This window comes from Chanodichthys erythropterus, chromosome 5 (genome assembly GCF_024489055.1).
Source record: "Chanodichthys erythropterus isolate Z2021 chromosome 5, ASM2448905v1, whole genome shotgun sequence".
In the NCBI taxonomy this organism is placed as follows: domain Eukaryota; kingdom Metazoa; phylum Chordata; class Actinopteri; order Cypriniformes; family Xenocyprididae; genus Chanodichthys; species Chanodichthys erythropterus.
Window position 1 is genome coordinate 1,479,338 of NC_090225.1, and position 17,823 is coordinate 1,497,160.

A 17,823-nucleotide genomic window follows, 5' to 3' on the forward strand; every position below is an offset into this window, starting at 1 on the left:
AGTTTAGGCTTGCAACCAGGGTTAGGTGCTTCTACATCAATGCTATTCACCTATCTTTCCCCTCTGATTTTAGGGATAAGTTATGGGTAGGATTAGGTTTAGGGGTAGGAATAGGGTTAAGACTAAATGGGTTAGGGTTAAATTTTCAGACTGGAATGTTGTTCCAGGAACATGTCTTACTTGGCAAAATCACGATGACCAGTATGTGCCAATGTCTTTTTTAATAATTTTTAAAGTTATACCTTTAGGCCCGGTTTCACAGACAGGGCTTAGCCTAAGCGAGGATTAGACCTTAGTTCAGTTAAGATATTTAAGTTTCTTTTATAAATGTACACTAAAAAATATCATTACTGGTGTGCATCTTGAGACAAAACAATGTCACTGATATTTTAAGATATGTCAGTACGAGTTGCTTTCAGTTAAAACAGCTCAAACATGCATTTTAGACAAGGATTAGCTAAAGCCTTGTCTGTGATACCAGGGGTTAATGTATTTTTATTTAAGTTTTAGTCATTTTATGACTTCAACTTCAACTTATTTCATTTCAGGTTCCAAGGCGACATTTATATTTTTATTTAAGTTTTTCATCTAATATTTATATTTTATTTTGTCTTTATTTCTAATTAAATTAAACAAACTAATAAAATAAATCACATTTATAATAAAATTGTAAAAAATAAATAATTTTTTTTAATAGTTTTAACACTAATGTGAAGACTGTATTTTTTCAAAGCCAACATAAATTCCCATATTTATACATTTTTATATATATAATATATATATATATATATATATATTATATATATATACTGTATATCACAGGAAAATACTGAGAATACGGATGTTGTGCTTAATTGTTATAAAAATGTCACAATGTAAAGTTTAATTAAATACAAAAACAAGAAGATTTGGAATAAAAATTGAGAATATTTTAGCACCATTAACCCTCTCATGCTCTTCGTGTGTCGGTCAAAAAATTACCAAATTTTTTTATTTCAACGAAATTAATGTGCTATGTTTTATGCTTATGTTTTTAGGAGATTTTATGGTACTAAATTATATTTACGCTGTAATTATAATCCATTTATTTTCTTTTTGAGCATAGACCTGAAAATGAAATTTCACTGAAACTTAAACTGTCATAAATTTTGAATGCTTTAGACTTAATTTTAATCTCTTTTCAAAGACAATGTGGCAAATTATTGCTAAAGTGATTTTTTTTTTTAAAGTGCAAAAAAGTTACAGATTTCGCATTTATTGTTAAGAAAAATTAAAATCAAAGCCATAAATCTAAACAAGTTTGTGATATCTCAAAAAATTAGCTTTCAGTAAGATTTTATTTGGCCGCAGTACCAAACATTTCCACTAGGTGAAATTTGTTGAATTCCAATTCACTCATTTTTGACCACGAGGAACATAAGTGTGACTATTTTTTTCAGGATCATTTAACCTTTTCAAATCATGTCCATGATTTTTTGAGTTCACATAGTAAGTACCAAAACCTTTAACAAGTTTCATATCATTCCAATGAAGTAAAAGATTCTAAAAAAAAACAAAACATAATTTTTTTTCTGTCAAAAATGACCAAAGAACACCAGAGGGTTAATTTTGGTTAAGGTTATTTGCTTTGTAACATTTTTCATGAAAATTAAACATTCTCATTACCATCTGGACCCTTTCCTTTTGTGTGTGTGTGTGTTTGTAATTTTCATTATTTCTCTATGTAAAAAACATTTTCCCACAAATTCTTTCGATATGATACGGAACTCTCAGTGTGAAAAGAAGTCCACTCCAGTTCCTCAAAATTTCAGTTGAACATCAAACACAAGGACATTTAAGCAGAAAGACACTGAAAGTCAATGAGAAAAAGGAGGTTTGAAATCTAGTTTTGACTTTCCAGCCAAAGGAATTTTTCATCAACAACAGTGCTCACGATCCTTCTCCTGTTTATTTTCTTTCCCAGGAGGCTTAAGCACGAGAATTTGCAGATGTAAAAGGTTCACTTCAGTCCCCAAACTATTTCAAAACTCCTCATGAACATACTTATGTTTTTTCATCCAGTCCGAGAGGTTCTTTCGGAAGCAGAACTCTCAAAATAGACTCACTTACACCCACCTGCAGAAATATAGACATTACACTGTCTGTGCTGCCTTCCAAACACACGCCCCTTTCAAACACACTGCGGCACGCACGTCCCGTCCCACTGTACCACTTGGAATGTCCCGAATGCAGCCAGCAGCGATATTAAAGGAAGTCATCAATAGCATGCTTAGCATAGTTGCGTGCTATCGGAGCATGGGCCGCTTAATGAGATGTGTGCATGAGCTTAACCTCTGCCCACTGAGACTACACAAAAACACAGACTGCCGGTCTAAAGCTGGATACGTCTATTCATTCGTTATTAAGAATATTTACTCATTTTAGAGTTATAGTAAAATATAATGTGTCCCAATCAACCAGACTACAGTAATGAGAACGGGGGTGATATGCTTAATTGTTATAAAAAAATTGTCTCGATGCAAACAATTTTAAAATTGTTTGATTTAATTATTGTTTAAATAAAAAATTTTCATGACGATTAAGCATAAATTCTTATGAGGCATCTGGACCTTTTTTATTTTGTATGTGAAAACATTTTTTTTATTTACAGTATTTATTATTAGATGCTCAAGCGTGTAGCGCTGAAACTTTATTTTAATTGTTAAATTTTCCAATGATCAGCATTCTCCCCTAAAAGTGACCAGGCAGAACAAACCGTAAGTCGAAGAGACTTAAAACTGTTTCCAACATCTCCATCGGCCTGATGGGGGCGCTACAGCTACAGCAACCATTAGGCTCAAGTGTCTTATATTAATGGAATCCTTGACTCAAGATGGACACAAGGGCAGATGACGGACAAAACTCTACTTTTGCGAACTAGTCCTAAGTTTTTGACCCGATCGGAACTAAACCAGTCCAGCGAGATTCTCCGGAGTCTGATTGTCAATAATTATCATAAAAAAGTTGCAATTTCGATTCATGGTTGGTTCCTAAGGGCCGAAACACACCGATCAGACGCCGACGAACTAGTGGCGATGAAAGCAGACTGCGGGGTTGGCTACGTCACGCGACTCTGTAAGAAGAAATGCCTTTCCGTACCAGCAGGTGGCAGTAGCTGAACAGCCAATCAGAATAATCAGATGGCCCGACGCCGATTCGACATGTTGACACAAAAAAATCATGGACATGATTTGAAAAGGTTAAATGGTCCTGAAAAAAATAGTCACACTTATGCTCCTCGCTGTCAAAAATGAGTGGAATTCAACAAATCTCATCTAGTGGAAACGTTTGGTACTGCGGCCAAACAAAATCTTACTGAAAGCTCATTTTTTGAGATATCAACCTCAAATTTGGAACACAACTTATTTAGATTTATGGCTTTGATTTTCATAACAATAAATGCAAATTTATGTAACTTTTTTGCACTTTAAAAAAAAAATCACTTTCGCAATAATTTGCCACGTTGTCTTTGAAAAGAGATTAAAATTAAGTCCAAAGCATTCAAAATTTATGACAGTTTAAGTTAGAAATTTCATTTTCAGGTCAATGAAAAAAAAGCCGACGAGGAACAACTTCAGCCTAAAGTGCGGAACACACTGAGAAAACTTGGTCGCCTGACAAACAAAAAAAAGTGGCCGGAGCCACTTTTACGAAAATGGCTATAACTCGTAAACGGAATTAGATATTTTCACCAAACTCAGCACACCTATGTAAGAGCTCATTCTGTGGTCGTGTGAAAAAGGACACAGCGACTAGCCACTTGGTGGTGCTATAACAGGAAAAAACAGGAAAATGGCTACTACTTCACAGTCATTGAAGAAATTGGCCACCGGGGGCAGCCTTCACATTTTTCACATGTTTAAATGATTGTGTAGCACATGATTTTTTGCACATGCCCACGAAATTCATAGCACATGGTAGAACTCCTCATTCTGAGCAACTTGCCACAAGGACCGCCGCTGTCGAACTAGTCCTTGGTTTTTGGCTCAACCTCGATAACTGTTAAAAAGCTTTAGAAACCATATATTTCCTATAGTAAACTGCTTGTATTGGTTGTAAATGGTCTTTCCATCTTTGATTGAGATGCTTACAGGCTTGCAAACATTATACCTTTTTATGCATGTGCTTAAAGGCCTTAAAGTGCTTGAACCCTGATAATTGCTGCTCGCAGCTATATATTTATTTAATTTTATCACTTTAATGTAAAACTATTTTATTTCAAGGTAACATTTCTAATTTTCAAACTTATATATTTGAAGATATATACACACCCTATATAGGGTGAATTCAGGTTGATTGGGACACTTTTCCCAGTCATCTCAATGCCACAATGTCTTAATCGACCAGAGTACAGTAATGAGAATGGAGGTGATATAATTAATTGTTATAAAAAATTATTTCACAATGCAAACAAGTTTAAAATTTAATTATTGTTTAATTTATTGTCTTTCAAAGACCCGCCTCCTTCATGCGGAGCAAAGACAATGCGTCGACAGACAAGACAGTGAAGGTTAATTTCGATATGAAACAAACTCTCAAATTTCAAATACTGTAATTTTTAAAGAAATCTAAACAATAAATACCATTTTGTGGCTCTTTAATGTGTCGCTGTAGCGCCTCAGCTCAAGCGGCTCGTGAACCGATCATCTTTTCCTACTAGTTTATTTATAGCATCAAATAAACATGAATGAACATCAGAAGGTATGTTGTTTTAAATGTGGAAAGATGTTTGAAACAACATACAATTTTTCAGGTTCAAGTCCACCGACGTAATCAGCTAACTCCCCTAACTGCCTTGTCGGACATAATGGCGGATTCGGCATTATGATTGGTTAGATCGCCTGTCAATCAAACTCCCTGCGAAGGGTCAATTATTTAACGTTTTTAACGACAATTAAGCACAAATTCTCATTAGGCACCTGGACCTGTTTTATTTACATTATTTATTTATTTATTTATTTATTTTTACCCATACTATCTGCTTCATCCATTTAAAAATGCATTAAAATAATTCAAATTTAGTATCACTTTAGTTTTAGTTTATAAGAAATATGCAGATACAATTCGTGTTAGTAACACTTTACAATAAGTTCCCATTTTAATGCATTAACTAACAATGAGCAATACATTTGTTACAGTATTTGTTCATCTTTGGTTAATTAAAATATTAATACTAATGGAATCTTATTGTAAAGTGTTAATTTTATGTTTAAGAAGGCTTTAGGTCAAACACTGCAGCTGAAACTTGACCTATGAATCTGGATCTTTTTACACTACCCCGACCAGCTAAGTTGAAGCCGAAGCATGAAGGCATCGAGACGCACCATGGACAGGAATGCAAGTACAGGTGTTTTACTGCGTTTCGGGACACTTAATGCTTCTTTAACGAGCGCTTCATTCAGTGCAGCTCAGGGCCGAAGAATGCCTCTCTTTCTTTACCCACTCCTTATCTGTGTCCGTGTGTGTAGTGCTCGTTTTGCTAGCTGTGGTGTTCACAGTCAGTTTCTTTCACAAGCACAGGTATTCAGCCACTATCTCAGTAGTGTCACTCTCAATGGGATTTCAGATTACCCAGCTCACAATACAACAATAAAATGTGTGTCTTTGTCCAGGAATTCTGCTCAATAACACAGATATAGTTACATGGTGCATAGCTGTTACATAGCAGAGAATGTGTCATGATGATGATTTTTGAGTTTGAGTTTCAGCAATGTGGGGATCTTCAACCTTTTTTTTGTTAAAATCAAGGATTCTGGGTAGTTTATATTATCATAGATTAATATAATTTATACAACAGTTCTTTCTGGTTCTCGAATCTGATTGGCTGAGAGCCGTTTAATATTCTAATGATAACAGCACTCCTATCTTTTCACCGTTTGTATCATTCCGTTTGAAGTGACTGTCATGGCAGCCAAGCAAATTTTTTAGGCAAGAATTTAGTTGTTTAGACCTGAAATATGTGATTCATATTTAATCACAGCGCCTATTTTACAATTTGTTTTCAGAAAATGCGAGCTCCAGGCCGTCAGCGGCCGTTCAGTGCTCGAGTACCCGCCGAGAACAGCTTTATTTTATCTATGGGGATTTGCAGCTGGCTCTAATAGTGGTTAAACATGAGATATAATTCATTTTGGGTACATAAAACGTGCAATCTTTGGTATTTGGTATTTGGTATTGAGAAAGGGTCCATTAGTGCGTAAAATGGATTGAGTGAAAGTTACATTAATACGCCATTAGATGGCGGTAATTCACTTTACGAGTAATTGAGTCAGTAACAAGAGACTTTTAAATTGAAAGCCTTGATCAAAATCATTGTTACTATTTCAGAGCAACTACTTTAACAATGTTGCTGTGGGTTGTTTTTCATGTCCGCGGGTTGAAGCGACCCAAAATAACATGATATTTAGCCACTGGAATGTGAATTTTACCAAGGGAACCCCACCAAAAATGTGGATTTTATCCCCCAGAATGCAATTTTTACCAGGGGATCCCCTGAAATGCAATTGGACTAGTTTTTGGCTAATTTTGAGTAGCAATCGGGCAGGTTTTGTAGTGAAAACCTGGCAACCCTGGTCAAACTGTCAACTTGAGATTTGAATCCATGACGGAAGGAAGAAGTTCTGCACAAAAGACACTCCGTTGTTATTTCTTATTTATTTACACACTCGTGCCGTCTAACTGTGGTATAAATGCAATATCACACTCATAGCCGTGTGATATGGCTGTATATCAGCACGGTGTGATTACCTATGGTTCCATGATTAACAGTGTATGATGCATAGACTTTTTGACCCACCTTTACAGACGGCGCTGACTCCGCTCCAGGTACCGTTCTCCTGGCACACGCGTGTCCCTGTCCCCATCAAGCGATATCCCTGAGAACATGTGAAATGGACCTCATGACCCACCAGGTTTTTTGAGCCAAACTTCCTGCCGTGGGCCGGAGCCACCAGAGGTGGGCATGAGAACTGGGCTAGAGATGAAAGGACAGGAGAAAGAGACATGAAGAGAGGGGGATGTGGAGGAGGAATGTTGAATTATTTTGCCTGAAGCAGGCACATGTTACCGAATGTGGGAACCGTCATGGGAAAAGATGCATGGGAAATGCCTCATTTCATACAGACAGCTTGCGAATACGTGAACAATACCACATGGACCATGCAGCAAAACAAGAGCTGGTGCTTGTATGTTGTTTATGCCTCACTGAAGAATGAAATCAAAGATGACTCTTAAAAAAAGTTGGTCTTATTGTGCACAATTCATGCACAAATAGAAGAAGGAAAAAAGGTTGTTTTTGTACATTACAATGCTATAACTTACTTCTGAAATAACTTCAAATCATCAAAGCCAGGGTTATTATAGTTAACTAATAGTAAACTAATATGAAGTTAGAATAACACTGATCTCAAACATGGTATCATTTAAAGGCACAATATGTATGATTTTTGCATTAAAATATCCAAAAACCACTAGCACAGTGTTATATATTTTGTTCAATTGTGCACTTACATTTTCCCAAATGTTTCCAACAATGTTTAAATGTTAATCAGTGTAACTGTCCATGTTATTGCGTTGCCTGCTAATGACGTCACATCCGCGTTACCCTTGATTTCCGGTCCAACTTTTGTAAAAACCATGGAAACACCAAAGATGCTTTAATATAATATGCATTTTATTAGAGCAACTGTTTGGATATCTTTATCGACAGAAAACAGTGCTGCATTACCCCACAATTTTAATTCGTCAAATAAAGTGACCTGTGTGAGTAGTAATTCAGCACTCACGGCTGTTTCATTAGAATGAAATAAAACAATGTGAATTTATGTGATCCAATGTAACTGTAACAAAGTTCAAGTTTATGGAAGAATGTGCCGGACGTTAAACATAACTTTAATTACTTAAACAACAAGAGAAAAGGAGCAGCAGCGGCTTACTGCGGTTATATAAACGTAATAAAAACAACAAGGTAAAATGTCCCGACTTTCAGCCGCGCACTGCTTAACGTTAATAAACCTTTCATACACAAGCTCAACCATGAACATGATTTCTGCCTGCGTCCCGTCGGATTGCAACTCCCATGATTCCACACTCATTGCACGGCGTCATCAAGCTACGTCTTTGTTTTGAATAAGTGACCTCTAGTGGCGAATATATTACATATTGTGCCTTTAAAAAAACATGTTAATACCCTTTTGCATTTTCCGTAAATTCAAAGTCACATTTAAAATTGTAAATGCTATTTTTTATGTAAAATGTCAAAGGATTTATTAAAAAAAACATTTGAATAAAAACAATATAAAAAAATCCAAGTAACAGTGAGCAAGTTTTTAGAAGAGATTGTTTTCAGTCAAATTGAGGAAAATATGGAAGCTTTTTCCACCACTAAATGAAAAAAATAAAAAAGGGAATTGCGACTTTTTATCTCACAATTATGACTTTTTCTCATAATTGCGAGATGTAAACTCACAAGTGCATGATATAAAAGTCAGAATTGTGTGATATAAAGTCTGAATTATGTGATGGTCCAAATTGCGTGTTATAAAAGTCAGAATTGCCAGATATAAAGTCAGAATTGCGTGATATAAAGTCAGAATTGCGAGTTATAAAGTCAGAATTGCATGATATAAAGTCAGAATTGCGAGTTATAAAGTCAGAATTGCGAGTTATAAAGTCAGAATTGCGTGATATAAAGTCAGAATTGCATGATATAAAGTCAGAATTGCGCAATATAAAAGTCAGAATTGCGCGATATAAAAGTCAGAATTGCGTGATATAAAGTCAGAATTGCGCAATATAAAAGTCAGAATTGCGCGATATAAAAGTCAGAATTGCGTGATATAAAGTCAGAATTGCGAGTTATAAAGTCAGAATTGCGAGTTATAAAGTCAGAATTGCGAGTTATAAAGTCAGAATTGCGAGTTATAAAGTCAGAATTGCGTGATATAAAGTCAGAATTGCGAGATATAAAGTCAGAATTGCGCAATATAAAGTCAGAATTGTGAGATATAAAGTCAGAATTGCGAGATATAAAGTGAGAATTGCGAGATATAAAGTGAGAATTGCGAGATATAAAGTCAGAATTGCGAGATATAAAGTCAGAATTGCGAGATATAAAATCAGAATTGCGAGATATAAAGTCAGAATTGCGTGATATAAAGTCAGAATTGAGTGATATAAAGTCAGAATTGCGAGATATAAAGTCAGAATTGCGTGATATAAAGTCAGAATTGAGTGATATAAAGTCAGAATTGCGAGTTATAAAGTCAGAATTGCGAGATATAAAGTCAGAATTGTGAGATATAAAGTCAGAATTGCGCGATATAAAGTCAGAATTGCGAGATATAAAGTCAGAATTGCGAAATATAAAGTCAGAATTGCGAGTCATAAAGTCAGAATTGCGAGATATAAAGTCAGAATTGTGAGATGTAAAGTCAGAATTGCGCGATATAAAGTCAGAATTGTGAGATATAAAGTCAGAATTGCGAGATATAATGTCAGAATTGCGAGTTATAAAGTCAGAATTGCGAGATATAAAGTCAGAATTGTGAGATATAAAGTAATAATTACGAGATATAAAGTCAGAATTGTGAGATATAAAGTCAGAATTGCGAGTTATAAAGTCAGAATTGCGCGATATAAAGTCAGAATTGCGACATATAAAGTCAGAATTGCGAGATATAAAGTCAGAATTGCGAGATATAAAGTCAGAATTGTGCGATATAAAGTCAGAATTGCGAGATATAAAGTCAGAATTGCGAGTTATAAAGTCAGAATTGCGAGATATAAAGTCAGAATTGCGAGTTATGAAGTCAGAATTGCGCGATATAAAGTCAGAATTACGAGATATAAAGTCAGAATTGCGAGATATAAAGTCAGAATTGCGCAATATAAAGTCAGAATTGTGAGATATAAAGTCAGAATTGCGAGATATAAAGTGAGAATTGCGAGATATAAAGTCAGAATTGCGAGATATAAAGTCAGAATTGCGAGATATAAAATCAGAATTGCGAGATATAAAATCAGAATTGCGAGATATAAAGTCAGAATTGCGAGATATAAAGTCAGAATTGCGAGATATAAAGTGAGAATTGCGAGATATAAAATCAGAATTGCGAGATATAAAGTCAGAATTGCGAGATATAAAGTCAGAATTGTGAGATATAAAGTCAGAATTGTGAGATATAAAGTCAGAATTGCGAGATATAAAGTGAGAATTGCGAGATATAAAGTGAGAATTGCGAGATATAAAGTCAGAATTGCGAGATATAAAGTCAGAATTGCGAGATATAAAATCAGAATTGCGAGATATAAAGTCAGAATTGTGAGATATAAAGTCAGAATTGCGAGATATAAAGTGAGAATTGCGAGATATAAAGTGAGAATTGCGAGAAATAATTCAGAATTGCGAGATATAAAGTGAGAATTGCGAGATATAAAGTCAGAATTGCGAGATATAAAGTCAGAATTGCGCAATATAAAGTCAGAATTGTGAGATATAAAGTCAGAATTGCGAGATATAAAGTGAGAATTGCGAGATATAAAGTGAGAATTGCGAGATATAAAGTCAGAATTGCGAGATATAAAGTCAGAATTGCGAGATATAAAGTCAGAATTGCGAGTTATGAAGTCAGAATTGCGCGATATAAAGTCAGAATTACGAGATATAAAGTCAGAATTGCGAGATATAAAGTCAGAATTGCGCGATATAAAGTCAGAATTGTGAGATATAAAGTCAGAATTGCGAGATATAAAGTGAGAATTGCGAGATATAAAGTGAGAATTGCGAGATATAAAGTCAGAATTGCGAGATATAAAGTCAGAATTGCGAGATATAAAATCAGAATTGCGAGATATAAAGTCAGAATTGCGAGATATAAAGTCAGAATTGCGAGATATAAAGTGAGAATTGCGAGATATAAAATCAGAATTGCGAGATATAAAGTCAGAATTGTGAGATATAAAGTCAGAATTGCGAGATATAAAGTGAGAATTGCGAGATATAAAGTGAGAATTGCGAGATATAAAGTCAGAATTGCGAGATATAAAGTGAGAATTGCGAGATATAAAGTCAGAATTGCGAGATATAAAGTCAGAATTGCGAGATATAAAATCAGAATTGCGAGATATAAAGTCAGAATTGCGAGATATAAAGTCAGAATTGCGAGATATAAAGTGAGAATTGCGAGATATAAAGTCAGAATTGCGAGATATAAAGTCAGAATTGCGAGATATAAAGTGAGAATTGCGAGATATAAAGTGAGAATTGCGAGATATAAAGTCAGAATTGCGAGATATAAAGTCAGAATTGCGAGATATAAAATCAGAATTGCGAGATATAAAGTCAGAATTGCGAGATATAAAGTCAGAATTGCGAGATATAAAGTGAGAATTGCGAGATATAAAATCAGAATTGCGAGATATAAAGTCAGAATTGTGAGATATAAAGTCAGAATTGCGAGATATAAAGTGAGAATTGCGAGATATAAAGTGAGAATTGCGAGATATAAAGTCAGAATTGCGAGATATAAAGTGAGAATTGCGAGATATAAAGTCAGAATTGCGAGATATAAAGTGAGAATTGCGAGATATAAAGTGAGAATTGCGAGATATAAAGTCAGAATTGCGAGATATAAAGTCAGAATTGCGAGATATAAAATCAGAATTGCGAGATATAAAGTGAGAATTGCGAGATATAAAGTCAGAATTGCGAGATATAAAGTGAGAATTGCGAGATATAAAGTCAGAATTGCGAGATATAAAGTCAGAATTGCGAGATATAAAATCAGAATTGCGAGATATAAAGTCAGAATTGCGAGATATAAAGTCAGAATTGCGAGATATAAAGTGAGAATTGCGAGATATAAAGTCAGAATTGCGAGATATAAAGTCAGAATTGCGAGATATAAAGTGAGAATTGCGAGATATAAAGTGAGAATTGCGAGATATAAAGTCAGAATTGCGAGATATAAAGTCAGAATTGCGAGATATAAAATCAGAATTGCGAGATATAAAGTCAGAATTGCGAGATATAAAGTCAGAATTGCGAGATATAAAGTGAGAATTGCGAGATATAAAATCAGAATTGCGAGATATAAAGTCAGAATTGTGAGATATAAAGTCAGAATTGCGAGATATAAAGTGAGAATTGCGAGATATAAAGTGAGAATTGCGAGATATAAAGTGAGAATTGCGAGATATAAAGTCAGAATTGCGAGATATAAAGTCAGAATTGCGAGATATAAAGTCAGAATTGCGAGATATAAAGTGAGAATTGCGAGATATAAAATCAGAATTGCGAGATATAAAGTCAGAATTGTGAGATATAAAGTCAGAATTGCGAGATATAAAGTGAGAATTGCGAGATATAAAGTGAGAATTGCGAGATATAAAGTGAGAATTGCGAGATATAAAGTGAGAATTGCGAGATATAAAGTCAGAATTGCGAGATATAAAGTCAGAATTGCGAGATATAAAGTGAGAATTGCGAGATATAAAGTGAGAATTGCGAGATATAAAGTCAGAATTGCGAGATATAAAATCAGAATTGCGAGATATAAAGTCAGAATTGCGAGATATAAAATCAGAATTGCGAGATATAAAGTCAGAATTGCGAGATATAAAGTCAGAATTGCGAGATATAAAGTCAGAATTGCGAGATATAAAGTCAGAATTGAGTGATATAAAGTCAGAATTGCGAGATATAAAGTCAGAATTGCGTGATATAAAGTCAGAATTGAGTGATATAAAGTCAGAATTGCGAGATATAAAGTCAGAATTGAGTGATATAAAGTCAGAATTGCGAGATATAAAGTCAGAATTGAGTGATATAAAGTCAGAATTGAGTGATATAAAGTCAGAATTGCGAGATATAAAGTCAGAATTGCGTGATATAAAGTCAGAATTGAGTGATATAAAGTCAGAATTGCGAGATATAAAGTCAGAATTGAGTGATATAAAGTCAGAATTGCGAGATATAAAGACTTTATAACGCATAATTCTGACTATATCTCACATTAATGACTTTAGGCCTATATCTCGCAATTCTGAGAAAAAAAGCCATAATTGTGAGATAAAAAGGTGCAATTACCTTTTTAATTTTTTATTTCATGGCGGAAACAAGATTCCATAGAAAAATGCACAATCCTGTCACATCAGTGCTTCAATGTAGAAGATGATCAGTAGTTTGTCACAGAATCTACTTCATTTTGTCCTGTCAAGCAATGGCTGCTACAAACGCCAAAGTAATTCTCAATCATGCCTGCCGCCAACCCCGGTTCATGAAATGTGCATCAGCGAGGGCCAAATGACACAGCCACACATCCGACCCATTCACATCATCCGCGGAGTACTGAGTGCAATCGAGACCTTGGACTCCTTTCCAAACCTGAAGAACCAGCCAGACCACTCATTTGAAGGAAGGAAGTCATTTCATGCTTATAAAATACAAATAGATTCCGAGAGATCTTGGATTTGTTGGAATTCTGCTGCATTTATTAGGATTAATAAATCGTCAATGCAAGAATTGCTATCCAAAAACATTTTTTTTTTTATTGAATGAATACTTTTATCGCCAACTAACACAAACTCTTTCATTCAAAAAACACATTTTTGCAGAGTGCAAATACATGGGGAAATGTTTGACTGAAGACCCTTCAGTGCAACTCATTCATTTTCCTGATTAAAAGAAATGATTCCAATAAAAGGCTTTAGTCAGAAAACAGATTTAAATCTGAAGTGCGTCATTTTTTCTATGGTAATATATTTTTTCAAAACCCAGAAGACTAATTCACCCCTGGTTCCCTTGACATTTTCCTATGGGGTTTTCCAATTTATGGGTAAAATAAGGTCTGTGGTAAACATAACTTGATGATACTTGAATGTTTCCATTATAACATGAATTCCACCATATCGAAAACACAAATTTTGAAGCTGTTATGTTTGTTTCTAGATAACAATGTTTGGGGTGTGAGTGTGTGCAGTTTACGTTGTAGAACAAAAAGTTCAAGTACTGTATAATGTTTACCACAAGCTTCATTTACTCATAACTTGAAAACCCCCATTATAAAACCGAACTGGAAAATCTAAAGGGAACCAGTGGTGAATTAGTCTTCCGAGTTGCAAATGAAAGTGAAGATGTAAGTCTGTTCAACAGGTTTGATGTTCCAGGGCATGTTTAATGTTCAAATTTTTAAAACCTTATACGTTTTTTTTTTTTTTTGTGCACTGGAAATGCATGTTTTAAGTAGAATTATTAATGCTGAAGTACATAAATTTATACCATTCAGAAACGTCTAAAACTTCTTCCTGAGTCTCTCCATCAGTGTCGGTTTGAACAATGTAAGGCTGAACACTTTCCTCATTTTGGCTGCGTGAGATTCTCCAGCTTTGTTGTTGTTGAGCTGTTAAAGCTCCGCCCTCTTCTGGAAAGCGGAGCTCATTTACATTTAAAGGGACACACACAAAAATGGCATGTTTTTGCTCACACTCAAATAGGGGCAATTGAAGTAATTTAGTACTTCAGTTTAAAAGGGGACCCATAATGCTCTTATAATGCCCCTTTTACAAGATGTAATATAAGTCTCCAGAATGTGTGTGTGAAGTTTCAGCTCAAAATCCCCCACAGATCATTTATTATCGCTTGTCAAATTTGCAAAAATGCACCGTTTTTGTGTGTGTCCCTTTAAATGCAAATGAGCTCCGCTTTCCAGAAGAGGGCGGAGCTTTAACAGCTCAACAACAACAAAGCTGGAGAATCTCACGCAGACAAAATGATGAATGTGTTCAGCCTTACATTGTTCAAACCGGAGTCGACACTGATGGAGAGACTCAGGAAGAAGTTACAACTTTTAGACGTTTCTGAATGGTTAGTGGATAAATTGATGTAGTTGCTGTGGAGTTGATTCAACTCATCCACTAGCATGTGCCGTCATGTTCATCTTTTGTGTTGAATTGACCCTCGTTTGGTGTAAAATGACGGCATGACAACAACACTCGACTACAACAACTCTTCCTCTTCTCCCCCTTTGTTGCGTGTCCTCGGGGGCGGGGTTTATGTAAATTTCAGGGTTTGTGATGTCACTAACCCTGGAAGAATCTCGTTTTAGTCCCTACCAGCCGTTTGTTGTAGTCCTTAAAAATCACTTTGAGCGTCGTAACTTTGCAGATGTTGACAGCAACATTACACACTACACTTCAGAAATAATTGTTTCACAGACATAACGAGATGTGTTACGGCACAGCATACTGTACTTACATGAGGACTGGTCTGCTTGTGGGAACTTGGACACTGAGTTTTGAAGGTTGGTGAGCTTGGATTTCATAATCCGAAGCCCTTCGGTGAATCGGATCTCCTGTCCTTTAAGAAACTTATCCATTTGACGCAGGATGCCCATCACTCGGTGCTTATCCATACAACCCTGAGGCACAAAAGTGCACGAGTTAAGCAACCATCCGAGCACCTGGTTACAATTTGATGGCAAGCAGTTATCCCTAAATTACAGAACAGAAGCTCATATGCAGGAGATATTGCACATCTAAAACGATCCCACTAAACGTTAGCTTTGTATGGAAATGAAAAAATGGCACATATGAATTATCAAGGCCAGATGTTGTGGGTGATGTCATGGGGACTCCTGTGGGGCATGACATGAAAGCTCAGGCCAGTCGGCGTGCCAGCACACAACCAAGTTCCCTTAGAAACATAAATATTACTCCAGCCACAATTTATCAGAAGCGATGTTGTCCCAGATGCATTTGGACCGTGTGTTCGGTCAGTGGGCAACCTCTAAGGTCCTCTCCAGGAGCCACATGTAAGCGTCTAATACTCTCTTTTTCTCCTCAGCAGCTTGATGGCAGTTATTCAAAAAGCTGTTAGGCAGATGTCTCTACGACCTCTGTCCAAAAGGCTGGTCTCCTGTATGTTATTCATGGCAGTTAAATACAGCCTCGTTAGAGGAGAGAGGAAATGTATTGGCTTTAAATCTCACTAAGCATTTGCCATGGTAAATAAAGACAGTGCTAATCTGGATCAAGCACAAAACTGCATCTGACATGTTTAATGATTTGTCTCCTACTGGCTCACACTTAAAATGTCTGAATGTCACTGCATTCGATTAGATAACGAAACTAAAAAAGCGAGTGGGATTTATTGTGAAGGTAAAATCAACTCAGTTTGATAAACGACAAATCTCATTAATTACACTTGAAATATTGTTAAAATTGTAATTATTATTGATTTACTTGTGAAAACTTTTTTTAAAAATAGCAAAAAATATATATATACAAGGTAGATGTAAACAAAATCTTCTTTATTCTTATTAAATTATTTATGATTGTGTTTCGATTTTGGATAGAGGAAAAATATTCCAAAACTTCCTGAAAATACATTATAAGAATTAACTGCACAATTACTATGTGTACTTTGTGTTTTTTTTTTTTTTCATGACATTGTTATATTGTTCAAAATGATGTAAACTACACCTGTGGTTCCCTTACTAGGACACTTGAAAAGTAATGTCTTCATACATGCACTAAAAATCACATTTCAAGACTTTGATCAGAATTTGAGCACTTGATTTATGTTCTTGTTTTTAAGTGTCCAAATGCTTTTATTTTTGAAAACTAAAATATCATGCAATATGCATTCAGATAAATGTGCATATAGCCTATATATGTCTTGTCTACTTTTTTAGTAACATTACTCATATAATATATATACAATACTTTATCTCCTATACTGGCTCACACTTAAAATGTCATTGAATTAGATTAGATAACAAAACTTCTAAGCAAGTAGGATTTATTGTGAAGATAAAATCAACTTTGTTATATTGTTCAAAATGATGTGAACTACACCTGTGTTCCCTTACTAGGACACTTGAGAAGCAGGGTGACTTTCACTAAAAATCACATTTTAAGACTTTGATCAGAATTTGAGCACAGATTTTTTTGTTTATGTTCTTGCTTTTAAGAGTACAAATGCTGTAAATTAACATTGTTATTGTTGATAACTAAAATATCATGCAATATGTATTCAGATAGATAAATGTTCATACAGTAGCCTATATATGCCTTGTCAAATGTTTGTGATTGAGATTGATTTCGCTTTTAGCAACATTACTTAATAATATAATTGATTATATTACGATATCTTAATATAAATATTATAAAAATACGAATTATTATTAATTTAAGCTTATAAAGTAGCCTATACTTACTTGCGCCGCATCATTGCAGTTGTACAGTGATAAGACGTTCAGCAGGAGAAAAACTGTGTATGATAAATTCATCCTCCTGTATCCGAGTCTCTGTAAAAGTGCAGAATTGTCTTCTTGTGTTGTTGTTTTTAATCCTCAAGTGTTTTTACACTTCCAAACTGTGCAGTCTGATAGTCACTGAAACAAGCCTGAGAGGAAATGTTTGATAAACGGTTGCAGAAGTTAGTAAAGATGCTCCTGTGCTCCTCATGAAGACTCCACTGAGCGCCTGTCTGATTCGCGATTTGTTCTTTCGGATCGATTCTTTGAAATGACTCGGTTGAAACGAATCGCTAAACGTGGATTCCTCTGTGAGCGCAGCATCTATGCATCTATAATAGTGCATAATACAAGCATAAAACTTATGTATTATCTCCTAAATGTTCTAAATTTTGTGAAGTTGAATTTATTGAAAGACAAGAGAGAAGGATCTACTGTAGTACCATGTCAGATTTTTGGGGTTTTGCTGCCACCGGGTGTTCAGGGTGGGTATTGCAAAGTAAATATAGAATATTATTATTTATTTATT

At 35.0% G+C, this 17,823-nt stretch overlaps 1 protein-coding gene across 1 annotated transcript in view; it reads right to left on the minus strand.

The window, feature by feature from the left end:
- Positions 1–17,442, minus strand: part of LOC137020296 (fibulin-7) — a 35,480-nt gene extending 18,038 nt beyond the window's left edge. The window contains exons 1-3 of the mRNA XM_067385605.1: positions 17,256–17,442; positions 15,293–15,455; positions 6,836–7,012 (exon numbers count right to left, since the gene is read on the minus strand). Of these exons, the coding sequence (XP_067241706.1) occupies positions 6,836–7,012; positions 15,293–15,455; positions 17,256–17,327 (412 nt within the window). The 5' untranslated portion in view covers positions 17,328–17,442. The remainder of the gene's footprint in view (positions 1–6,835; positions 7,013–15,292; positions 15,456–17,255) is intronic.
- Between the last annotated feature and the right edge of the window lie 381 nt (positions 17,443–17,823).